Source organism: Dermacentor variabilis, chromosome 4 (assembly GCF_050947875.1).
Source record: "Dermacentor variabilis isolate Ectoservices chromosome 4, ASM5094787v1, whole genome shotgun sequence".
NCBI classification, from domain to species: Eukaryota; Metazoa; Arthropoda; class Arachnida; order Ixodida; family Ixodidae; genus Dermacentor; species Dermacentor variabilis.
Window position 1 is genome coordinate 70,243,456 of NC_134571.1, and position 25,592 is coordinate 70,269,047.

At 46.7% G+C, this 25,592-nt stretch overlaps 2 protein-coding genes across 5 annotated transcripts; both read right to left on the reverse strand.

Annotated features, from left to right (window-relative positions):
* Positions 1-10: 10 nt before the first annotated feature.
* On the reverse strand, positions 11-25,153 carry LOC142579332 (serine hydrolase-like protein). Of its 4 annotated transcripts, XM_075689403.1 has the most exons (4): positions 25,018-25,148; positions 9,348-9,437; positions 5,938-6,102; positions 11-3,607 (listed from the first exon to the last, which is right to left on the reverse strand). In XM_075689403.1, exons 2-4 carry the CDS (start codon positions 9,376-9,378, stop codon positions 2,859-2,861), a joined length of 945 nt encoding a protein of 314 aa, XP_075545518.1. In that variant the 5' UTR covers positions 9,379-9,437; positions 25,018-25,148; the 3' UTR covers positions 11-2,858. The 4 variants fall into 4 exon arrangements, with proteins under 4 accessions (XP_075545518.1, XP_075545519.1, XP_075545520.1 ...); XM_075689404.1 differs by lacking the exon at positions 9,348-9,437 and having other exon boundaries at positions 25,018-25,153; XM_075689405.1 differs by lacking the exons at positions 9,348-9,437; positions 25,018-25,148 and adding an exon at positions 17,745-18,168.
* LOC142579331 (uncharacterized) lies at positions 13,688-17,733 on the reverse strand. Its single transcript, XM_075689401.1, has one exon. It carries the CDS (start codon positions 17,684-17,686, stop codon positions 14,879-14,881), a length of 2,808 nt encoding a protein of 935 aa, XP_075545516.1. The 5' UTR covers positions 17,687-17,733; the 3' UTR covers positions 13,688-14,878.
* Positions 25,154-25,592: the final 439 nt, after the last annotated feature.

Consider the following 25,592-nt stretch of genomic DNA (forward strand, 5'->3'; position numbering starts at 1 on the left):
ATTCAGACAATGGGAGTGCCGAAAAACGTTTATTAAACAAAAACACACATTTGCGACTGCAACAATGATCGGCACAAAACAAAGCGCAATATATCACTGCAACAATGATCGGCACAAAACAAAGCGCAATATATCACTCCAACATGTTCCAACGATTATTCACACAGAAGTGCACACACGTTGGCAAAAATGACGGTTTCACTTTACCGAGTGCGCGCCCTCCGGGGAGAATCACAGCGTTCCGTACCTTTGACCCACCCAGATTCTATTAGCACATGTAAAAGCTGCGCATTGACTCATTTATGCCTCCGTCCATTCTTCAGCTCATCCATTCACATACAGTAAAACAACTATGCCATTGCACCGGCATGTACGTACTACCCTGTGAAGGGCATTGGGAAAAGGCGACCAAGGCAGTTACACTTTATTTGGCCAAAGTGAAGCACGCTGCAAAATGGCTTCATTAGAACACCCTGGTAAGGATGCCGTAAACCGTGATGCCCTTGCTGCATAGTATGCCTGGCGTCAGAATAACAAAAAAGCGTATCTGTGCGCTAACACACCTGCAATTACATATAGCTTAAGTAAGAAGCAACAGCAAAACTCTACGGCAGGCAATAGCTCAATGTGACTGTGCGTTATGCCGTCCTATTAAAGGACCCTCAAGAGAAGACGCCTTCCCTTAAGGTCAACCAGACGTACACACGTTGTAAAAACATGAGTTCACCACACCAGTGTTAGCACGTCAGCAGGTGCGCAATTGAACAGATTTGAAGAGTATTTTCAGTCATATCTCCTTTTTGCAAAGCTTAACAAACAAAAGCTGGCTTCAAAAGCGCGGTTATTTTGCACGATGTGTTTCAATAAACGCCTCAAATATAGAACACAGAAAGAACATGGAAGCATGACTCCACTGCAAGCACTTCAAAGCCCACTTCAGGAATGTGAAGAAATGAACGATCGGCAAATTCGACTTCCATTTATAAATGCCCAAGTCAAGTACGTGGCACTAATAGTGTCACTTACAGGTTGCTATACAAATTCTGAAGTGCTTTCCAATAATTTACACACACGTATATTCACACAGTATTATTACAAATGGGAATGCTAAAGAAAGCATTCGCGGGTTAAATGTAGCCGTTTATCTGTGTGAAACGCACGAGCTGCATTATCGCAACGCTTAAGGGATAACTTCAGTCAATAATAAAAGCTAAAGTCAACAAAAAAAGTGCGCAGTGAATACAGTTTCTAACTCATAAAATGGTATGATGTGCGTTGGACAGTAAGAGCGTGACTCAAACACTAGTGTGCAATGGCCAGCCTGTAGGTAAAAGCACGTCCACATCCTTTCCTCGAGGATGTCAGCGAAAATATTGTGTGCGATATGCCTGCTGCGACAAAAATATGAAAGTGTAAATTCATGCTTACAAAAAAGCAATGAGGCAAAACTAAACAGCAGCAATTGTTGAGACACATTTACATTCCAGGATATTGCGTGGACGGGTACATGAACGCCGGCCTCACAATATTATCATTGTGCAGCATTCCTCAGCAGCTTAATGTATACAATGTAGATTCGGCTTGTTGATAGCAGCCGCAGAAAACTGCAGTTATACTGCCGTTTTCTGGAGCCGTACACGTATAAACAGCAGTGCATTTTATACAGACGGTTTCACTTCACAACTTGAAGAATTTTCTGTAGAATTTCAATGTGTCCTATAAGAAAAACATTACTTGGGGTGACACTGCTTAGTAGCATATTCTTAGAATAAAAGCAGCGGTAGCTCATAATTTTGAAATGTCGGCAGCCCTTAAACTCTGAACGAACTTCATGAAGGTCTAATGTAAATATTTAAATGCCCAGACAACAGCAGCTGAACAGCAAAAAACTGTCCACTCAGCACCTCATTAAGAGTCCTATATATATTATAACTGCTGAATACCATGAGGCGCAAGCAAAAGGAAACTAAAAAAACTACTGTTTAGTTGACCCGAAGCCTTTGCAGAAGTTAATAGAACAGTATAAGTATTCTGTATTAGGAAGAAACTTGAGCCAATGTAAAATGAATGAGCTTAGTTTTTCGTAACATATTTCATAAGCAAACATAGAAACATCGGCAAGGAACCTTCTGATGAATGCTGGCACCCTTGTGTTTCCAGTTCAATTTACCTGAATATATTCAGAGCTAAGAATCTTCCAATTATCAAATGAAAATGTTTTCTTCACGTCTGTACTTTCTATCACACACACCCTCGCACCGCGAACAATGCGAAAAATAAAACCACTGTCAGATACTGGAACCGTCAATGACTGATGCCTGCAAAATTCCCACGCGTTTCCAAACACAATGTTCTTCAAAGCTCACACAGACATGTTTGCGTAATTTTGCTATGTGGGAGATACCTCATAGTGGCAACAACACAAACCCCGCAACCATTCTACAGAATAAGTTTCAATGGCTAAGTAGAGCTTTGAACAGAACAACGCCGTCTTAAGGGACATAAGGCAGAAGAGAGCATAGTGAAGTGGTTCTGCGAGAGTGGTAACAAGAAGATTGAAAGCACACTGCTAAAGCGCACACTTTTCTTCAAAACGATGTTTTTAATTAACTTCACATGTTCAATCCTTTGAAAGTGAGCCTTCTCTAATTCTGAAATTTCGTCCTCACACGTGCGCTAATTTTTATGCCACTTCTATGCCACGTCCCTATCTCTGCTGGTTTATCAGTCTGATCTAACACGCGCCAAAAGGCCAAGCAAGCTACGCCACTATAAATTGTTAAAGTTACCGCGTGAAATATTTCTCCGCCTCAAATTCTAAAAAAAAATATTAAATTTTCTCCGTCTCCTACAATTTCTTACACCGACTTTACATCGGCCAAAAACTCGTTTACCAGCGGGGCCACTCTCTCGGGATGGTTGAGGTGTACGTAGTGGTTTCCCTCGACCTCAACGTGCTTGAATCGCGGGCAGCAGCGCTTGTAAAGGGCGAAGAAGCGATCCATGCTCTGACGCATAATGCGCTCGTCGATCTCCGACGCCGTTATCATTAGCAGGTCACAGCGGATCTTCTCCATGAGGGTGTACTGGAAATCCGCGTCCAGCAGAACCGTGCTGATGACCTTGGTCCTCTGGTCCGTGCGCAAGACGAGCTTGCCTTCCTCGTTGGTGCCCCCGGCGCGGGCGACGTCCCTGGCCATTAGAATTCGCATGGTGTCCTTGTTCAGAGTGTGCAGCGTGGCTTCGTCGAGCCGCTTGAGCAGCTCTTCCTCGGTGTAACTCGGCGGCTGGTTCAGCTTGCTTTCCAGGTGAATGAAGCTGCTGATCAGCTTGCTGGTGTCTTGGGTGAGGCGTTCTCGTGGCACATGCAGAGGCGCGTACAGGTCCAGCGCGACGACGCACTGGACGCGGTCCGGGAAGAAGCTCGCGTACATCATGCCCACGGTGCAGCCGAAGCTGTGACCCATGATGCAGAAGCGCTCCCACTTGAGCTGTTGAACGACGCGGCACACGTCCATGACGTACTCGTGGTAGCTGTAGCTGCAGCCGGCCGGCTTGTGCGACGACAGGCCGTGACCGCTCAGGTCCAGAGCGACCACAAAGATCTCTGGAGAGAGAGAGGAGAAATAAAAAAAGGGGGTTCGCCGAACACAACCCTGCTTCAGTACGGCCCATGCATTTAAATTATCGACGTATATTTCACAAATCCACAAGCAAGGTGGTGAGATTAGGCGTTATAGCGGGTCCTCATAGCTATAGAGTCACCTGCGTGCACAGCACCGAAGCCGTTCCACCTTTAGAAGGTAAGAAGGCAAGAACTATGTGGAACAATTGGGAAGTTTTCGTAGTCCAACTAGTACTTTAAACTTTTGTTTTAACCAGATTTCAGCGTTACACTTCGCTTGAAGGCTTTTTTTTAAACATTGAGGTGGCTTGGTTTAAAAGAGCGAAATGAAGGAGTATCTTGCTCCATTTTCCCTGGACTTACACCCTCTCCCGCATCTCACCAAAATTTTCGGCATACAGCGTTCTACAGTGCTTCTTATTGCTGATACACAGTGCGGTATTCTGAAACAAGATCAGTCTCTCTTTTTCTCTCTTTGTTATTAATGCGATTAGCATTTGGGAACTTCACTCAGATAGCGGTATGTATCTAACCTCCTTTACATGCCCAATAACCCAAGTTGTCTACTAGCTTGAGCCACTGTGTTGGCTGCTGTCTTGCCGAGCAGACTGGCTTTGGGTATGCATGTGCCCAAATAGACAACTTGCTGCTCACTGCTGTCTGACCTAGTAGACAACTTTGGTAAGTGGGTATGTACTAGTGGGTATGTGCCCAGAGAGACAACTTCAGTACTGCGTATGCATTACTGGTATGTGTTCATTCCTGTAAACTCCTCCATAATAGATGTGCCATGTTGACACCAGGGGGCACTTAGCCTTAAACATAATTAAGCGGCAGTGCCCCATCTGCAACAGACACCTCCGCGTCGAGCGCGGGCTTGATGTATGGTCATTGGAACGAATCGAAGTTGCTGCCAGGATACTAGTGATAATGGGGTTTCCAAGTTTCAACTGGGCCGCAGCGCTTACAAGACATAGTATGTAGCGGTATCAGTCGGAAGTGTGGTTAGCAGCGAGATTGCCGCTTGATGTGCCTGATGCTGTGCCCATAAGGTTTCGTTATTTACGGATGGCATGGGGATATGGCATGGAAATACAATAATCAGCATAACAATCATCATAGCACATAAAACATAACGATCACCGATAACACGCCCATCATAGGAATGATTGCTAACCGCATTAACGTTGCCAATAATCTCCAAAGCATGCGTGCGCCGCAAATATTTACTTATTCATCTTTTTTTTTTCTCTGTGAAACATTAAGCAAAAGGGCACAAAACAGTTGTCTGTGCCAGTGCAATGCACGTAATTCACAATAAGCCAGAGGGCCACACATGAGCATTTCTAAGCATTCTATACTCCACTAGCATAGAATATTTCACCACAGCCCAACTAGAAAGTAACAGCAAATACAAACCGCCATCGCGATAAACCTTCTTTTCTCACCTCAGCCTTTACTTGTAAGAAAAGCAACAAAATTACGTGTAGAGTCAACCGGATAAGTGAATTTTCTTGCAAGTTAAGGCGTACTGTTGTATAACTGCATTACATGCAATGCAATAATTGAAAGGTAATTCTATCAGTGCGAGTAAAGATGCAGCTCCGATACTTTTAAATCAGTGGCGTAAGGCACAGTGATGTCCATACGACACTACCTGCTCCGCCTCTGGCTGGCCCCTTTGCTTCCTGTTCCCAATTCTACTCGCCGAAAACGCCACACACAGAAAGTAAAAGCAAAATACTATCAAACCTTTAGATAGGAGGTAGCTAAGCACGAAATGCTTAACACGTCATCCATTGACCTCTACCCATCCATCAACAGCACGCACAGGCGTCAAATGCAGGTGAATAACTAAACGTATTAACGTGCACCCGCCTCCTGACCGCCGTCACGCACAGTTTAGTTTTCTATACCCTTTGGCATGTCTTGCAGGCTCTATATATTACTGCTCGTTTAATTTTTTTTTCAATTGAGCGGTAATATTATGGTCCACTACGCCTATCACATTACGTTTGCACTGTCGGGAGGCTAGTTCTTTCACATATAAGCGCCAGGAACATCGCGAGCATCATTAAAGGCAGTAGCTTGTCCCAGCGCACGGTGGTACCTTGACAGCTTAGTAATTAGCCGATCTCGAAGTCGGCAGGCTGAGGGCCTTTGACCCGACTTCGCTTAGTCAATGAACAGTGCTCAACAGTGCCCCGCTGAGCTGTCCGGGAAGGTCGCGTAAAAAAAAAAGTTCCTACCGCCAATCAGCATATTTCGTGCTTAACAAGATCAGTCCGAGAGCACAAGAAAAGGCTGTGAACCTGGTGCGAGCAGCGGAATGAGGGTGTCGAAGGTGCCGGCGTTGTTTCTCCAGCCGTGCAGCGCCAGGACGCGGGTGGTGGCGCGCGCCTGGTCGCCCCACTGTTTGGCGGCCAGGCTGCCGTACGGGATGGTGAACTTGGTTTCTGTGCACTCGGTAGGCATGCCTGCGAGCGGACACGTGCGGAGGTGCGATAAACCAAACATAAACGGTCTTTCGAATTCAAATATGCCATAAATACGCTGCAGCGGTTTCGTGATATGCAGGCGCCCCACAAAGCAGACGGAGGTTGACGCTGTGCTACGAGTTCACAGGCGTGCATCCAAGCAAGTGCGAATGAGAGAAAGTCAGGAGCTCTAGTGCGCTAAGTGACGGTGCTCTGGTACGCAGAAACCAAAGGCGAACAATAATTTCAATAACGCGAGCAAACAGCTGTTATGCAGCGTCACCCTCCGTTTACCGCTTGTGCCAACGTGAGCCCTCCGCCTCATCCAAAAGATTTCCACGAGAAAAAGCACGTGACAAGGAAAAAGATTGTGTAGAGCCCCCGCTAGGTTCGCAGCAATGCAGGGTGATGACGCAAGTGTTCTCCAAGAGTTTCTGGGTGCCGGCTGGCGCGGTACGAGTCAGGTGGTAGGACCAGGAGTTCTATCAAAAGTAATTTGCTATTATGAATAAGTTAAAAAAGTAAAGTCCCATCAGCGTGTTGGCATGCGTAAATTAAGTTCCGAAATGGAAGGCCACGTTACCAAATCGCCGACTATATAATTAACAACTTTAGTTCAACCTCATTATTATAGTAATGGGCAAAACTTCCCACATGAGTTGGAAAAAGTCAGGTCGTCAGCTTATTTCTCGTCTTATTATGAACAGTCAAGTGCACCTTAGTCGATCACGTGGTTAAAGGCATGAAAACTGCTGAAAAGGACCACAAGGATCGATGTAATATGGCAGGTAAAAAATTAATCAGTACTAATTACTTGAGACTTGCAACTACGAACGTCGCTTCCTGATATCTACTAAGTAGCCTAATGAGCAAGCCCCATTAAATTCCTGAGGATCACACGCGCGTTATAGAGTGTGTCCCAAATAACATGCACCAAGGTTTAAAAATATGCAAATGGCACGTAGCTGGACAGAACCAAGGCAATGTTGTTGGCCGTCGCTTGGAGATACTCTGATTATTTCTTGCATTCGGTCTAATTACACAATTAGATTTATATAATTAATCAACCTCTCAAATATTATAATTAGCTGAGAAGTGCAGATCAGAAAATTGTGGAGCCACATGAAAACTCCCGATACAGCTTTCTGTTGCTCAATACGTGCTCCGTAAAAGTGATTTTCCGAGCGTGAAAAAAGCCCGCGAATGCACGCAAAGTGCCTTGAGCGGCCAGTCGCGCGGCAATTTTCCGCAAGGTAGAAAGATGGGCGAGTTGGAAAGTATGTATACTTACAAAAATTATGAGGTTTTACGTGCCAAAACCACTTTCTGATTATGAGGCACGCCGTAGTGGAGGACCCCGGAAATTTAGAACACCTGGGGTTCTTTGACGTGCACCTAAATCTAAGTACCACAGGTGTTTTCGCATTTCGCCACCATCGAAATGCGGCCGGCGTGGCCGGGATTGGATCCCGCGACCTCGTGCTCATAAGCCCAACATCATAGCCACTGAGCAACCACGGCGGGTTTGTGCATACTTATTAATCAGCGCGAAAAACAACGAAAGACACAAAGTTAGAAGGACACAGCGCTCGTCCTGTGCCCTTCTAACTTTTTGTCTTCCGTTGTTTTTCGCGATGATCAATAAGTATGCAATTGTCCGCATTTTCGCGGGCTTCTTTCATGTATTCAGCCACAGAAAGCTTTATCGAGAGTTTTTCATGTTGCTCTACAATTTTCTCATTGACACTTTTCATCTAATTATAATATTTGGTAAGTTGATTAAGACTAATTATGTAATTAGGCGGGATGCAAAGAATAATTTATCTCTAAGCGACAGCAAACACCGTTACTTTGGTTCTGTCCAGCTACGTGGCATTTGCACATTTTTAAATCTTGGTACATGATAGTTGGGACACCCATGTATAACTACGCAGGAGCAATTAACAGTACAATGACTGCATTAGCACTATTAACTTTTAAGCAAGCCCTCTGGACTGGCCGCGAGCACTAGGAAAAATTCCACTTGCATTATAACATTCGAAACCCGTTGTTTGGGCATGCAACGTTAAAAGTTCAGAGCCCATACCAATGCAGACTCCAACCTCGATATTTAGACCTACCCCCCCCCTCCCACGCCCCATGCCCACACATCATGTAAATTAAACTTCCTCATAGATTTCAAGCGACGTGAAATTTGGTCGCACAGTAGTTGTATCAAAACCATGAGAGAAAACCACTTCTCACTTTTCTTGATACCAGTTGCGATAACTTCCTATACACAAGACTAGAATTGCGATTCGCAACCGTTTTCCGAACTCTATCTTTTCAAAGCTACAATAAAGGTGCATGCTCACAAATCTACCGGAACGCCCGCTTGCGAGCATACTTTAAAACCTCTACTAGACTGTCTCGAGCCCAGGTGCTCACTAAAAAGCTTATGGCGGTGCAATTTTATTTTTCTTACTATTTTTTAACCTCTTGATACGGCATGGTTTTATCATGTCCTGTATTTGCCTGTCCAGAGAAGAAGACGGAGCAAAATTGAGAATGGAGGCGAGAAATCGTGTTAAAATTTGCAATGCTTTACATACATACATACATACATACATACATACATACATACATACATACATACATACATACATACATACATACATACATACATACATACATACATACATACATACATACATACATACATACATACATACATACATACATACATACATACATACATACATACATACGTACGTACGTACGTACGTACGTACGTACGTACATACATACATACATACATACATACATACATACATACATACATACATACATACATACATACATACATACATACATACATACATACATACATACATACATACATACATACATACATACATACATGTTTATTTCAGCAGCTCACAACTTATTACACATATAGTGCCCGCATAAGCGCAATTCGCTTGTGGGCGGGTCACGGCAGACATGAGGTGCTAGCTCGCTGCTAGCAAAAGAAGTACGACGTATATGCTACATATTGCAACAGCTTGAGGAGAACACTGAACACGAATATTTTTCTGTGGTAGTAGCGTGAGAAAAAAACTAACTTAAAAAATAAAATTTTCCTCTATTTCTTTGAGAAAAGGTAAAGAAATACAAATATAAAAAAGATCACAATCTCTTTGTTTACAAGACAATAGTGCAAATAATGACAGGAACTGTTTAAAAAAAACATAAGCATACAATACCTGTCAAGTATGTTGAGGACGAAGTAACCATGCTTTAATTTGTTGTTTGGCTTCTTTCTGGGAATGCTGTTGAATTATTTCTTTCGGCAACTGGTTAAAATAAAAAGGAACGTAATATTCTCGACACTTTTTATCATAGTTTGTATATATACGCGGTAACTGATAAAGGCATGATTTTCTTAGGGGTTTAGGTTTACTCTGTATTTTTTTGTGGCGATTCGAGAATTGCGTCAATTAAAAAAATTGTTGCCCCTCTTGTACCGAGTTCGACATTGCAGTAGTACCATTCCATACCCTGAATTTTGACATCTGGAGACCAAGAGCGAGTGCAGATGTAACGACACTAAGAGTGAAGACACCCACATCCGCGCACATTATAGCATTAGTGCCCCAATGCTCCAAAGTAACGCAAAAGAACATTTTAGCCTTCCTCCGTGCTACACCGAAAATTAAGTTAACAGCCCCGCACAATGCCAATCCCTTCGCACACTTGCCCTAAACACTGCGTCCACGCAATGTTCACATTTCTCTCAATTAAAAGTTCAGTATGTCATATTTACAGTGATTAAAGAAAAATGTTAGTGCCTGAGGCCCAACTCGCGTTGGAACCGGGTTAATGCGAAGCATGCGGTGCGTGACGCTGAAGTCACATCACACTACATCCGTATACTTCATTGTTTTGCGACGTCGCTTGACTATGTTATCATAGCCATCCATACTATACGTCAATAGGGTACGTCGTTAAAGAGAAAACACAGAACGCCATCACACACTTGAACCGCAACATACGGCATCATCACTACATACCCAGTAAACCACAGACGTCTCTGGGACGTACGAACTGAGTGATAATGTATAATTCGATGACCGACATCTGCTAGACGTCACAGGCGCGTGCGTTTGCGCCAGAAAACTCCAGGAGGTCTAGAACATGTCAGAGAGATGGCCTATACGTTTTATCACATTACCTCTAATGTATGTAGTAACTACTTGGCATAGAGACCTTTTTACGACAGGGCTGTCGTAGGCTAGTTTCCAGCGTTTCGTGATGTGCGTAGGTAAAAAAACAAACGATGGCGGCGTCTAAAGAGCTAAAATAGCTTAAGCATGAGGCAAAATTGTATCAGCGTATGTGTTCCAGCTGCGTTTGAGGCCAGATGTCTCAAAACAGGGATGGACGATGGATGATGGTTCCAGGCGCTGCGATCTACGCTAACAGCGCGGCCGTTGCGCGCTGTGCCTTAGACGGGCAAGAGCCTTGCCGTGGAACGTGCCGACACGTGCGCCGTACGTCCTGGGGACGGAGTCGTTGTCGCCACCGTCCTTCCCGGAACGTTCATCCCGGAAGGTCAACCATGGACCTTGAAGGCTTTACGATTGACACACTTCCGTGGATCCTCCCGGTGAACCCCAATCCCATCGTCATTGTGGGTGACTTTAACGTCGATGTATCTCGTCCCGACGGAAAGTGGTTCTTGGCTTTTCTCTTGGAAAGGTTCGGCCTTCAGTGTCACACCAAGACCAATGTCTCCACAACGCGCCATCGGTCGTGCGTAGACCTTACGTTCGCTAAGAGCATCTCCAGTGTCGTCACAGAGCCCATGGCCGTCTATTATAGCGACCACAAAGCTCTAGTTACTGTGGTCACGAGACAAGCGTAAATACTAATAAACATAAGAACGTGCATATTTGTGCTATATTGCTTAGTTCTATTTTATTTTATATATAGTAACATACAACTCCGTTGGTAATCCACCTTCGCAGAGTGGAATGGCTCTGAATATTTTTTGGTCCAAACATTTGCACTTCTGCTCTCGGAGGTATTATTTCCCAGTTTTCCAACGACAGAAATATGCTTTCTCGATTATTCAAATTATAAACCTAAACTATCCTATCAGCTGCTCATATCTGTACCTCTATATTGTGCGCGTTCTGATACACCTTACTTTTAAAAGTTTCGTTAATTCAATATGCTACTTGTGCCAGGTGGGAGGCCTCGAAGAATGAGCTCATTGCACTTCGGGCGTATATGTGTGCACATACGCGTGCACGCGATGCATCAATTCTTGCTGCGAGGGCTTGTACTGCGAACGTAATATGTGTTACGGCAAATACTAGACAAAAGGCTCTGATATATCCTGCAGTCACACGAGCTCGCTAGCGTCAATTGGAAAGATCCACAGGATGTGCTATCGACTTTTGCCTGCCTGGAGTGAGCATCTACTAGAGGTCACTTATATCCAGCTGCGATAACCTTATGTTACAGTAGCCTGATCTGGATGGGATTTGGATTATCCATAGTATGTACGTGCATTGTTTGGACAAACGTATTATTTATACCATACGTGAAATATTTAAAATATCATGTTGACAAGTAAGGAACATAAATAGTTATATGGGTCCATCGCAATGTACGCACACTATAGGAGACATACGCGCACTATATCTGATGAAGAAATCAGTATATCATTTTCTCGTGAACAATGTGCAACGTTTCTTCTTGACAACGGAACGCACCACCTAGGAACCACGCGGAAACTAGAGCAGCCACGCCTGCTCAATATAAGCAACTCGTGGCTACGCGCTGTTACACATATTGGCAAAGGTAAGTGACCTGATGGGCTGTTACGAATGGCTGCTATTCAAGCTTTGCATTCGGACGCATCTGGCCCAACTAGTGGCAACTGGCGAGCGCGCACATGATGTCGCTTTGTACGCCAAAGCGCCAGCTGTCACAAGGAAAAAAGGCGAAAGAGTGGCGCTCGACGCACGACAGGAACTGACCGGCTTTGGAACGAAGGAAGTATGTGTGCTACCGGCCACAACAGAAAAAAAAAATGCGATCGTGGCATAATGATTAGAGCACTAAAACCTTCGCTCTACAGGGACACCGGGCTGCAGTGCCCGGTTGCAAGAGGTTCGATTCCACCATTGGTCATACATTATTTTCTTCTACAGCGAAGCTCTATACTGCTAGGTTCTGGAAAAGGTTGCGCGCATCTACCGAGCCGTGTAGAACGATATTTCTGCTCTATAAACGCTAAAGGCGTGTTCATAGTCCGACGTTATGTGTGCGCCTCTTTACTGTTACGTCAACAACGCCAGCGACGTTATCAGTAGTTGCGTTCTGGCCGCGCCATGGGTAGGACGCGTACTGTGCGCATCGAGGAAGAGCAGCGTGCCCTCCAAGAGCGACGGCGTGAGCAGAAGCGGGAATGGGAGCGAGGGCGGCGGGCCTCAACCGTCGCGTAGCTGCCTTCCGTACGACGAAGAACAGCAGCGTGCCCGTGAAGATCGGCTTCGCGAACAGAAACGGGAATGGGCACGGCGGCAGCGGCAGCAGGAGACCGCCGACGGCAAGTGGGCCGCCAACGCCAAGCGCATGCGCGATGCCCGTCGGGACCCCTAATACCGCGAAGAGGATAGGTTCAGCAATGCTATACGCATGTCCATGTAGCAACTACGCGCCATCGGCCATCTACAGACTTGACGTTTGCTAAAGATCTGTCCAGCATCATCGTTCAGCCCACGGCCGTCTACCACAGTGACCATAAATCGATGATCACTATGGTAACAAAATAATAGATGGTAGAATCACGAAGTCACGTGTATGTGTCTTTATTCAATCAATACAGTAATCACTATACACAGCCTCGCTGGTCACTAACCTTCGCAGAGTGGAATGGCACTGTTTTTCCTTTTTTTTTTTATTAAAGCGAGGCGAGACAAGAACATGCCTACCTACCGCAAAGTAGGAGTAAAGTTTCGTTCGTTCTCCGTCCTCGCTTCACCGTTGGAACTTGAAGCTTCTCGGACGATGATCGGCAGTTGTTGATCAAACGCAGACAGGAAGCGATGCAGATCAGATGTACAAGAAATATTTATACGCAAACTTTTCTATATACATGGCAGGTAAAACAAATACATTACAAAGTTGAACAATTGAGAAACAAAGTCTCACTCTTCGACTGTCTCAATGACTGTTAGAGCCCAGACTCGTTTTAACGTACATAGCACGGAGCCTCACTGATCTATCAGCAATCCTGATTTCAGCCAAGTCTCAGGGACAGCATGTCGTCCCGATTTTTATAGCCCAATTACACAAAGAAAAAAAAAAGGCGGTAGGGCCGTTGGCCCGTCCCACAGGTTCAGTTGCCAATCAGAGTCAACCGTTTGTTAAGCCACAACCCACAGGGATGGGCTTACTCTTCAAAATAAACATATTGGAAAACAAAGCTATTTTCCTTCTTCCCTAAAACTCCGATGCCCTCTCATTTCTCCGTAGTTAGTGACGGGGTCAGCAAAACACGCCAGGCCCGAACAAGTTATTGCTAGACCGTTTCAAATCCCAACGGCGTCTAGGCCGCAAATGTCTCGGAAGCAGGGGCATCGATACCACGTAGTGCGGCCGTACTCAAAGTTTGTCCGCGTGGGAGACTGATGGCCCTCCTTGTCCTTCAAACTTGTTGTCTACAAGACAAAGTTCTCCGAGTGCGCGTTTCCAAGACGCCGTCGTCCGAATGCACTCTTTACGTGTGCACCGCATTCCTACAGCGTGCACTGTAAGCTGGCCTTCGACACCACACCGGCAGCCGCACCCAACAACAAGGCTGGCGATTGCGTTCCGGACGCGTAGAAGATTAGGTCCCTGCTCACTGCATGCGGAACGGGGTCAGCGTTGCTAAGCCCTTCTTAACCTCGGCGGCGCCTCCAATTAGTCAGGCACTCGGGAGCCACAGCCACAATACCTTGTACAGCGGTCCCTTTCAAGGCTAGTCTGTGTGGACTCGTGTGACCGTCGGCGGACTGCCAACACCGTGCGCACAATGCCGACTTCCCGGAATCGGCACTCGCCCACCTGACACCTGCCGCGACGCGTCACCCAACACCGCGCGGTGCCTGTGACCCCACATAACACAGCAACTGTCGCCCGGTTGACACGGGGGCAAGTGAACCCCCTCTCTATGCACAAAGCACGTGGCTGATTCGTGACACTTAAGAACCCGAACAATCAGAGCGACCTTACACGTCCCTCCTAAAGAGTATACTGGGCTCACAATGTGCCCAGCTATACTACAAGAGCCAAAGGGCGCTGTATCGTAAAATTTAGGCTCTGAAGGTTCCATCAAAGAAAATTGACATACGCTGCCCAACACGGGTGCTGCGGAGCCCGCAAGGAACAGGAAAATGAACTAAAAGGACCACGAAAAAAAAACAATTTTCTCACAGCGATAAAAGAAAAGGGCGAAAGCTCAACACATTCATGACAGTGAGCATGCCAAAGAAACACTCATGTATGTACAGGAACACTCCAACGCACTGCACGGCACAACAGCAGCAAAGTAACATATGCAGGTTATATACATAGTATGTACACAGTCTTATAACCCTCACACACATGGACGACAACAACCATCGAAAGTTCCATCAAGGCTGAACTGTCCCACGCACACGTCCTTCGAGTGAACGGGAACATTCACGCCTGTCGTAGCTGGCATGGCTGTTTCTGTCTATCCTTTCTTTTCTGCTCTTTACTCGGTTGGCTCCCATGAACGATTCGAGAGCCTTGACAATGCATCAGCGTTGGCGTTACTTGTTCCTTTCCGGTGACGCACCGTTACATTGTAGCGCTGTAGTGAAAGCGCCCATCTTGCTAACTTGGCCCCCTGCGGGGTGCTGGTTGTCAAATATGACAATGGGTTATGGTCAGAGACAACATTCACCACTGCTCCGAAAAGCCAGTAGTCAAATTTCTTGAGTGCCCAAATAATAGCAAAGGCTTCTCTCTCTATAGTCGAACAGCGCGCCTGTGTCGGGTTAAAGCGATGGCTAGCAAAAGCGATCGGCTTTTCTTTTCCGTCCGCTGACATTTGAGCTAAACAGGTACCAGCCACCGTCGCCGACGCATCAGTGAATAGCCAGTACGGCTGATGAGGCTCAGGAGTGTTCATGGCGACAGCCTGACAGAGAGTTAACTTTTGACTTTCGAACGTGCACTGCGTATCTTCTGACCATGGAATTGAATTAGGAACCCCCCGCCTTGTCAAAGTTGTAAGCGGGCTCCCAACGTCGGCGTAGTTCTCTCTCAGAGTTGAGGGCACCGCAATTTCACCCGTCCAAGTTTGCTGCAATATTGATAGGGACCCATTTGGGTTTCTACCGTACAATAGCCTGAACGGCGCCACCCCGGTGGTATCATGCGGCACTTCGTGATACGCCCACAGAACAAATGGGATCAGCTTGTCCCACTTTCTTCGGTCCCGTTCCATTACAGTATACAACATATTTTTGAGGACTCTGTTCCATCTCTCAACCACTCCGTTGCCCTCAGGGTGTTCGGCAGTGGAGAACCTGGGTGAACAGCCCAGTTTTTCTAACATTAACTGTGTCAGTTGAGATTTAAAGTTAGTACCTTTGTCTGAACAGATCGTTCCCGACACTCCAGTACGACTGAAAATTTCCAGTAAAGCCTCGCATGCGGCCCTCGCTGTCAGGGATCGGAGCGGCACTACCTCATTGCGTCTTTCTTCTGGTAGGCCCAGTTGTCTGACTTTGACTCCCGCTAAGGAATCCCAATGGTACAAAAGTCCGTCTGACACGAGCATGCCAGCTTTGCCGTTTCTCACATCATACCAGGCCTTTTTCAGGCTTTCATCGGCAAGCTGAGCAGCTCGAAATTCCTCCCGCTGACTGGGCACCCCATTGAAATCTTGTATCAAACTATTCCCTTGCAATTTAGGGATTTCATCTGTCGTTTCTTCGCAACTTAGACCGCAGTCTGGCTCAGTGTTATCGACCATTTCAACTGATCGGACCCCAACGGAATTGGCTACCCGCGGAATATTTTCTCCTCCAAACTCCTCTTTTTCCTGCGCCTGTAGTAGTTCCCAATCTTCCTTTGACAGCAGGCAGTCAACCCCGTTCGCAAGTTCGTCTGTAACCGCGCACACCAGATCGATCCTCTGCGGTTGTATCACAGCCCCCGGGCGATGCATGCCTACGGGCAGCGTAGCTAGGTTAGCTCGAATGGTGTTTCCGAATGCCGACTCGAGTCTTACTGTTCGTGATGGCTCCTGTAACACGACGGGCAATATACTTTTACGGACCACCGTTATCTCACTACCTGTGTCCAACACAGCTACTGTTGCGATACCCCCGCACATGATAGGGATAAGGTCCAGCTTTGACCTCCCTGAACTAACATTTTGAGCTAACACTTGTACTCTAGCGCTTAGCACCCTTTCTTGCTCTGGTGGAGGTTCTTCACTTACTACAGCAACCTTCTGTACCCTTTGTTTTTGCACAGTCGGCGCCTTCCCCTGCTGTTCTTTATTTGAAGCTTTTGGGCAGTCTCTGGCTAGGTGACCCTGTACATGACACACGTGGCATTTTAAATTTGTCCTCTGCGGGCTAGCTAGTTTTGCGTGCTGCAGCAGTGAGGCTGTTGCGGCTGGCTTAGTTGCTCGTCCTTTCCCTTTAGCTTGCTCGAAAGTCTCGAGCACTTTCGCCACCTCCACTGGCTTAAACCAATCTTCGCCCTCCCGCAAAAGAACATATTCAAGGGCTTCTGAGCTTAGACTGGCTTTCATACGGTCAGCGACCATAAGCTCCGTCATAGCTTCTTTGGTGTTTGCATTGCGAGATTGAAGGTAATATGCCAAATAAGTTCTCGCGCGGGACGCGAACTGAGCCCAAGTTTCCTCCTTTCGTTTAGATGCCTTTTCAAACCTCTCCAAGTATTTAGCTGGCGTGAGCTTAAGTTCATCTAATACCGCCTTCTTTACAGTCTCGTAATCTGTACATTCCTCGTCATTGAGGCCACGCAACAGATAACGAACCCGCTCGGCCAGCGCAGGCATGATCAAATGTACACGGCTATGTGCAGGTACTTGAAAAGATGCAAACAACTTTTCGACCTCATCAAACCATATCGGAACGTCAGCGTCACACGGCAACCGGTATGCCTTAAGCACTTTAGCACATTGTGCTATTCCATCCGTGATGGCACCGCGCCGATCACTTCCTTCCGACACCGAAGGCGGCCTGCTCGACTGCTCGAGCTCCACTCTCCGTAGAGCAATGCGCTCGCACTCTAGCTGTAGGCGCACCTTTTCCAGCTCCAGCTCCAGGCGTCTCACCGCCATGGCCTCTGGATCTGTCGTGCTCGGAGCCTGAGCAGCGCCTTGCGTCTCACTATCCATTTCAGTATCCGACGTCTCAGACTCGGTCTCTCCGACGCGTTGCAGTTCCTGCCGTCTCTGACCCTCTCTTTGTTCAAATGCAGTATCAATGTTTACGTTAGCCTCAATCGCGTTTGCTGTTCTGCGCGTGAACACCATTAACCTCACTGAACAACAGCCATGCCAACCTAGACAAAACGCAAGGAATCCCGCTCACCCGTTGCTGCTGGGGGCGCCGCCTGACGTCCTTGTCCAGATGAATTGCAACCCTTGCGGAATTCGCTGGTGGCCCTCCTATTCCTTGCGCCTGGCTCGCCGCTCGTTGCTCGTTGTGGGGCTTGCCGATCCTGTCGTGCTGCGCCAGTAAAGTTTCGTTCGTTCTCCGTCCTCGCTTCACCGTTGGAACTTGAAGCTTCTCGGACGATGATCGGCAGTTGTTGATCAAACGCAGACAGGAAGCGATGCAGATCAGATGTACAAGAAATATTTATACGCAAACTTTTCTATATACATGGCAGGTAAAACAAATACATTACAAAGTTGAACAATTGAGAAACAAAGTCTCACTCTTCGACTGTCTCAATGACTGTTAGAGCCCAGACTCGTTTTAACGTACATAGCACGGAGCCTCACTGATCTATCAGCAATCCTGATTTCAGCCAAGTCTCAGGGACAGCATGTCGTCCCGATTTTTATAGCCCAATTACACAAAGAAAAAAAAAAGGCGGTAGGGCCGTTGGCCCGTCCCACAGGTTCAGTTGCCAATCAGAGTCAACCGTTTGTTAAGCCACAACCCACAGGGATGGGCTTACTCTTCAAAATAAACATATTGGAAAACAAAGCTATTTTCCTTCTTCCCTAAAACTCCGATGCCCTCTCATTTCTCCGTAGTTAGTGACGGGGTCAGCAAAACACGCCAGGCCCGAACAAGTTATTGCTAGACCGTTTCAAATCCCAACGGCGTCTAGGCCGCAAATGTCTCGGAAGCAGGGGCATCGATACCACGTAGTGCGGCCGTACTCAAAGTTTGTCCGCGTGGGAGACTGATGGCCCTCCTTGTCCTTCAAACTTGTTGTCTACAAGACAAAGTTCTCCGAGTGCGCGTTTCCAAGACGCCGTCGTCCGAATGCACTCTTTACGTGTGCACCGCATTCCTACAGCGTGCACTGTAAGCTGGCCTTCGACACCACACCGGCAGCCGCACCCAACAACAAGGCTGGCGATTGCGTTCCGGACGCGTAGAAGATTAGGTCCCTGCTCACTGCATGCGGAACGGGGTCAGCGTTGCTAAGCCCTTCTTAACCTCGGCGGCGCCTCCAATTAGTCAGGCACTCAGGAGCCACAGCCACAATACCTTGTACAGCGGTCCCTTTCAAGGCTAGTCTGTGTGGACTCGTGTGACCGTCGGCGGACTGCCAACACCGTGCGCACAATGCCGACTTCCCGGAATCGGCACTCGCCCACCTGACACCTGCCGCGACGCGTCACCCAACACCGCGCGGTGCCTGTGACCCCACATAACACAGCAACTGTCGCCCGGTTGACACGGGGGCAAGTGAACCCCCTCTCTATGCACAAAGCACGTGGCTGATTCGTGACACTTAAGAACCCGAACAATCAGAGCGACCTTACAGTAGGGATGTCCGAATAGTGATTTTTGAGACTGAATCGCATAGGAATCGAATAGTGCCAGAAGAGAATCGAATAGATTTCGAATAATTAAGAGCCTATCACAACTAGTCAACTAATATAACACGACGTTCAGATCCTAGTATTCTTAATTTTAGCAAGATTCCGTCATTCATAGTACGTTATGAAGCGTTGTTTACTTAAAGCACAAATGGAGCATTAGGAGCAAACAAGTAGTTCCTGCGCATGCGACTCTTCAGCTTATAAAGCATGGCTACCTAAGTTACCTATAGACTGCTCCAATAGGCAAGTTCTAACAGTTTTATGTCTATACCATGCACGCGCGGTTGAAAGTTTACGATACTTTTTTGTTCCAACTTTGTGTTATTGGGCGTAGTGGACGTTTTGAAATATTCGGATACTGTTCGAAAAAATATTCGCGTTTACGAATAGTGACTATTCGATCCGATATTCGAAATTTTCCATTATTCGCACACCTTAACCCCAATATGCCTACAGTGAGCCAAGCCAAAGTATGTTTGACATTAAAATAAAAACGGAAATACGCAACATGAAGACAACACGAACGCTGAACCTTCGCCTTGTTGCAAGTAGTGTCTTCATCGTGCTGCTTTTTTTTCGCCTTTGTATGATTTTCTTTGTCATAGCGCTGTAAACGTGCCAAATACTCAAACCAACTACCCATCCCCTTTATTCTTTAGCTCACTATGCCGCACGTTTCCCTGCTTTTAAGGAATAGCCCGCGGACAATTTAAAGCACTAAGAAACGCCGTCATATCGAGCTATTGCGAGTCTAGATACCGCTGAAGTGCACTGTTTGTAGCAACTTCACCCGCATAAAAACAGTTCCCGTCACTTGTACACGTTTATACCGCGCTATAGCTGGGAACTATATGAATGGGTGACAATGAAGTCCTTCACGCAAGTGAAGCACACGCAGTGTTTTCTGCACGAACGAAGGCGGTGCTCGCGCGGCTTAAATTTGAAGACACAGACGTCCGTGCAGGACCACAGAACATGGATGGAATTTACCTGGTGACAGCGACAAAATGACAAACGCATCGGTGCAAACAAAATATTCATTTATTGCGGTTTTTCCCGGAATGTTACAGAGAAGCACCATAACCATCCACACCGGTATATTACGTTATCAATTATTACCTCAATAAGACTATCAATTGGCGAAAGAAATCCAGCGAGGCGCAAAAAGAAACGTAGCAAGAGCGACGAGGCTTAGCAATAGTGATCTGCGATTGCTTATGTGACCAAAACTCAAGTGGGTTAAAGGCCCCAGCAAGCTCACAGGGATTAGGACCCGTTGAGTTTAGTGTGTAAATATATGCCAAGGGTAGAGCATGAAGCTATGTCCATGTCAACAGACTTTTGCAGTTATGCAAGCGCTACGACCTTTCTTTCCTGTTATTTTTTTTTCTAGCGTGGGGCTCATCAGCCCCAAGCCAGCCAGTTTCCAGTCGACTCACGTGGCAGCACCCCATAGACGCCACCCATATCGCGAGCAGTCCCCCTAACATCATGCCCTACCCCCCCCCCCCCTAAATGAATGAATTACTGCGCGCACACAAACACATGTGCACATGTACGCAGGTCTTTCCGGAACTGTCACGGATGACTATGAAATGGAGAAGAGGCTGCTAACGCATCTCCTCCGTTAAGTACACGATTTCTTGTCGCTATCGGGCACCTTTGTCAGAAGTGCACTTCGATAGATAGATAGATACTCAACCAACGTCTAATGAACGGTCCCAGGAGTGACATCCGACAAGGATTATCTCTACTGATTCTGAGGACACTTGCCGAAAACTCCTGCACTTCACGTTACTTGTCCCCAATAAAAACAAATATCCACAAGCAACTAAGCTACTTCGTGGACACAGGTAGATTCCACGCCGCGCAGGAATCATGGGTAGCGAAAGAGCGAACCTGCTCGCCCGAGACACGCTTTGACGGGCACAACCCACCATGCACCAAATATAGGTGTTTTAAACATACAGCACTGCGCACATGCAAGAAATGCATTCTTCCGCCTGGCCCCTTAACTGAGCTGTCGATAAGGCACAGTTACGCATAAAAGCCCCCAAAAGACGTGTTACTCACTCTTGCGCGCGTTCGTTCGTCTAATTCTTAACTTTATCACCAACAACCTTCAGCAATGCAACCACTGTGGAGGTCGTCCCTGTACCACGTACATATTATAACCTTCCCCTTCCGTAATAGATGCCTAATTTCTTCCGTAATATACTGTATATATACCGCTACTGAGGCGATCTGCCAAAGCAGCAGAGGAAGAAAGTCGTATTAGCTTAGCAGCACTTCACCATATCTCAGACAAAACGTACATCGTACATGTGCATGTAAACGTAAACGTACATGTGCGCTGCACTGATTTAGCCTTAGGGCCTACGGGTCTAAGGCCTCGGGGTCTCTGCTTTTAAATACCTAGCTGTCTGACTTGCTAACCCCCGTTTCCATTACAAAAAAAAAAAAGGAAACGTGTGTTGGAAGTTGAACGAAATTTTAGATGCTCACACTTTCGTTACGTGGCAGCTTTCAATAACTACTTTCTCTGGACGGAACTCTCGTAACGCAAATCCATTCACTGTGCCGCATGTCAAAATACAGATTAATAATGCGTACAGATTAATAACGCGCATCATTCTCCGAGATAAATGTCAACAACGCACACTTTGCCGCAATAACAACAATACGAGAAATATTAAAATTTTCAGGTACGTGTGACACTGAGCTAGGAATATGTCTTTTTGTGACGAAGACCATCAATGTACAGTAATGCTTCTACTGCAGGACATATCTGTTGGACAACAAATAGACGTAATAAGACGATTCTGCAGTCGAATACAAAGGCAGGCGTAGAGACCCAACTCTCACACATGACATCGGGCGCAGACCTTGTACCAAACTTCACGAAGAATGTCCGCTAAAAGTGACCATAAGAGTGAGTATAGCTTCTCATGATTACACTGAGTAGTGTGTTCATGAGATAGCAAAAAAGGATAGCATGAGGCTGGTCACTTTGCGTCCACAAATTTAATTCCCTTCGCGACTACATTGCTCACGTGAGCTCTGGGCTCACAGAGATCACGGTGAGCACAAGACGCATTTCAGTACAACCACTGGAAAGTCATATGACAATATTTTAGTCAATGTTAATTGCTGACACCTAATTTCATTTCCCGTTAGCGCCGGCACACAATATTTCAATGCGATGTTTGCACTGTATGCATAATAGCAGAGTCAGTATTCTTGAGTACGACTGCTTGTAACAACATAAACGGGCCACCCAGAAAGATCATTATGTAAACAACAAACAACCTCAGTAACAATCCTCTCTCAAGAGAGAATATTTGATCATGCATACTGCCGAGTCAACTATGCAGTCTATGGGACCCTCAAATTGTCTATGCATAAAGGTCAAAGTAAAAAAAAAAAACATTGTATTATACGCCATGCTGCATCATACTGTTATATATTTCGACGTTGCGGCTGAGCTAAACTAAACTAAACGGAATACGTCGCATATCTACCACGTGACGCCACACACGACGGTCCACTGGTGTCCAAGCGTAAACAGATGCATGAAAGCGATTGCAATAAATCGACAAAGGTAAGGTCCTTTTTTTTTCCTTTTTGTTTTTCTTTACAGGCGCGCTTTCCCGACTGCAGGCTGGCAAAGGAAGCGGTTAATAGCTGGCGCCAGAAGCTCAGGTTGGTTCAGATGAACGTAGTGGCCGCCTTCTAATTCTATGTACTCAAACCTTTTACAGTGTTTCTTGTATGCCATCCTGAACTCCGCCTCCAAATCCTTGAGTAGCTGAACCGAAGTACCGTCAGTGACGCGGAAGATGAGCATGTCTCCTTTGTACCGAGATACGAGGGCCTTTTGCGTCTCTAGCGGCAGGACGAACGTCCTGGTGGTTTTAGCTCGTATGTCCCTTTTGAGCACAAATCCGCATTCCACTGCTCGCGCGCCTCGGCTTAGCAGAATTTTCTTGGACCTCTCACTCAGCTGTCCGGGACTGGCGCTTTCGAGCCGTTCTAACAAGTCGTCCATGCTGTACACCGGAGAAGGGTTCTTTGTCAGCGGTTCGAGCTGTAGAAACTTGTTGATGCCATGCGTGAGCATCGAAGTGAGGTACGAGTCGACGATAAGCGTCGGTACGACGATGTCTAGAGCGACCACAGACAAGACGCGATCCGGGAAGATGCCAGCGAACGTCATGGCCACCGCGCCACCCATGCTGTGTCCCACGATGCAGAACCGATGCCACTGCAGGTAGTCCACGGCGCGGCGGACGTCGATGACGTATTCGAGGACGTTGTAGTGGCAACCAGGAGGTCTGTGCGATGAGTCGCCATGGCCCGCAAAGTCGAGCGCGACGACCCTCAAGGAGGAATCCAAAAGGGAACACAACGTGTCGAATGTGGCAGCACTATCTAGCCATCCGTGCAAAGCGAGGACGGGTTTGCCGTCAGCGGGACCCCAGGCTTTCGCAGCCAGAAAACCAAAGGGGACTTCTATGCGCAGCTCGACAGGATCCATGTCCTCAACTTCAGTATCTGTTTTTATAGTAGTTATTCACTTCCCCATCAACTTTTCCCAACGGCTCCAACGGAGGGGTTCTGCAGGAGACCTGCAATGGAAGCATCGCATTCTGTAGTTTTTCGGTAATTTGGGGATTTTGCTCACAAGGAGGTCAAATTCGTACATATCGGCTTTAAATAACTGATTGCGTCACCATTTATGTACAATGCTTACTGCCGTGCTTTCGATGGCGCGTGCTTAACGGAAGAATGCGTTGCTTCCACAAGATCCCCGAGCAGCTCAACAGTGTACCTGACGCTTTCTTACTCGAAATGCTCGAGGTTTCGGAAGCAAGCTATACGCACGGCTTGTTCTTGATATACGAAGGCAAATCTACAGATAATTACGCATCAGAGGGGAACCTTGTCGTTCGTTTATGAATTGCTTGCCGGTAGCTTGATCAATCGGCTTTGAAATTGCAAGTCCGTCCGCGCCATGTAGACATAAGAACACCTCCCCATCCCACCTTTCTTTTTTTTTCTTACGCGTAGTGTGTCAACGCAAGACTGGTCTAGAACATGATTTTTTATAACAAGGGAGCTCCAAAACCTTTTCTAAAGCTTCAGATCACATTCATGATGGGCTACGCGTAGCTGTTATTACAGAGGAAAAAATGCCAAGTGCTGCCAAGTGCACACGCTCCCCGGCATTAGTTCCACAAATTATAACGGTGGTACGCTGTTGTCGCACACCTGGTTAAACACACGCTTAGCAGGAACATAATTTAATCCCCCCCCGCTGCAACGTCGTATTAGTCGATCGTTTCCGGTTGTATGCAGTAAGCAAAACATACGTGCCGAACGATTAAACCGTAGCCACCCGAGTTGAAATTGCCGCCACGTAGCGCCACGAACTCCGCACCGCCATCTATGGTCAAATAACGTAGGCGTTGACGAACAATCCAACGCTTCCAACACCAGGTGGCATGCGCTTCCCAGTTACGTAAGCATTGCAAACGTATTGCCCATGTATAACACATTTTAAGGAACATTGGAATCACTTCACACCTCTAGGTGGCTCGGAACGACAGTAGCACGCAAAGTACAGGGCTAGACACTGACGTATTTAACATAACACAGATAGGAATGCCAAAAACTAATAACGCGACGCACGCGACGCACCGCTGCGGCATCATTTCATTCATCGCGCAACTATGATCCGCAGAACCACCGCTGTCGCTCACAGAAAAAAGAACGTCGAAACGCTGTATCGTACTTACCGGGCGTTTTCAGACTGTCTTCGCAAACGCAGCAGGAAGGGACGCTGTGGCAGACAAATTTTAGTTTCCTCTGGCCTTCGCAACCACCCGGCCTTCGAGTTTTTCCTGCCCAATGTGCACAGACTGCAATCGAGATTCTGCTAACCTTGAACGGTGCGGCAGAGGCGGCATCTATCGAATGATCTTTGCACCAAACGAAGGGTGCGTACATAAATACTTTTCCCGCGCCGTTTTGAAGTCAGCAGCGCATTTACTTTACGTCATTTCGCTTTAATGTAGAGAGAGAGAGAAACGAAGAGGGAAAGGTAGGGAGGCTAACCAAGGATGTGCCCGGTTGGCTAACCTACACTTGGCGAGGAAGAAAAGGGAAGAACAGATAAGGAGAGAAAAGAAAAATTTGTCCTTCACAGTCAGCCGCAGAGGAATCTCCACTGTCACAAGCGTTAATTTAATCCAGTGACCTTCAAGAAGCTCAGAGGTGCTTTTGTGACTTTTTGCATAATGCATAGGCCATGGCCCAAGGATTTTTTCTTCTAAGAGCGCTGTATTATCTAGCAGGTTGAGTTTCGCTTGTA

Bases quoted from the DNA above. Each gene is read 5' to 3' on its own strand.
- LOC142579332 (XM_075689403.1), bottom strand. From the start codon at position 9,378: ATGGTTACTTCGTCCTCAACATACTTGACAG. The intron at 6,103-9,347 runs GTATTGTATGCT...GTCCGCTCGCAG, and splicing joins GTCCTCAACATACTTGACAG to GCATGCCTACCGAGTGCACA. The intron at 3,608-5,937 runs GTTCACAGCCTT...CTCTCTCTCCAG, and splicing joins CATTCCGCTGCTCGCACCAG to AGATCTTTGTGGTCGCTCTG.
- LOC142579331 (XM_075689401.1), bottom strand. From the start codon at position 17,686: ATGGTGTTCACGCGCAGAACAGCAAACGCGATTGAGGCTAACGTAAAC.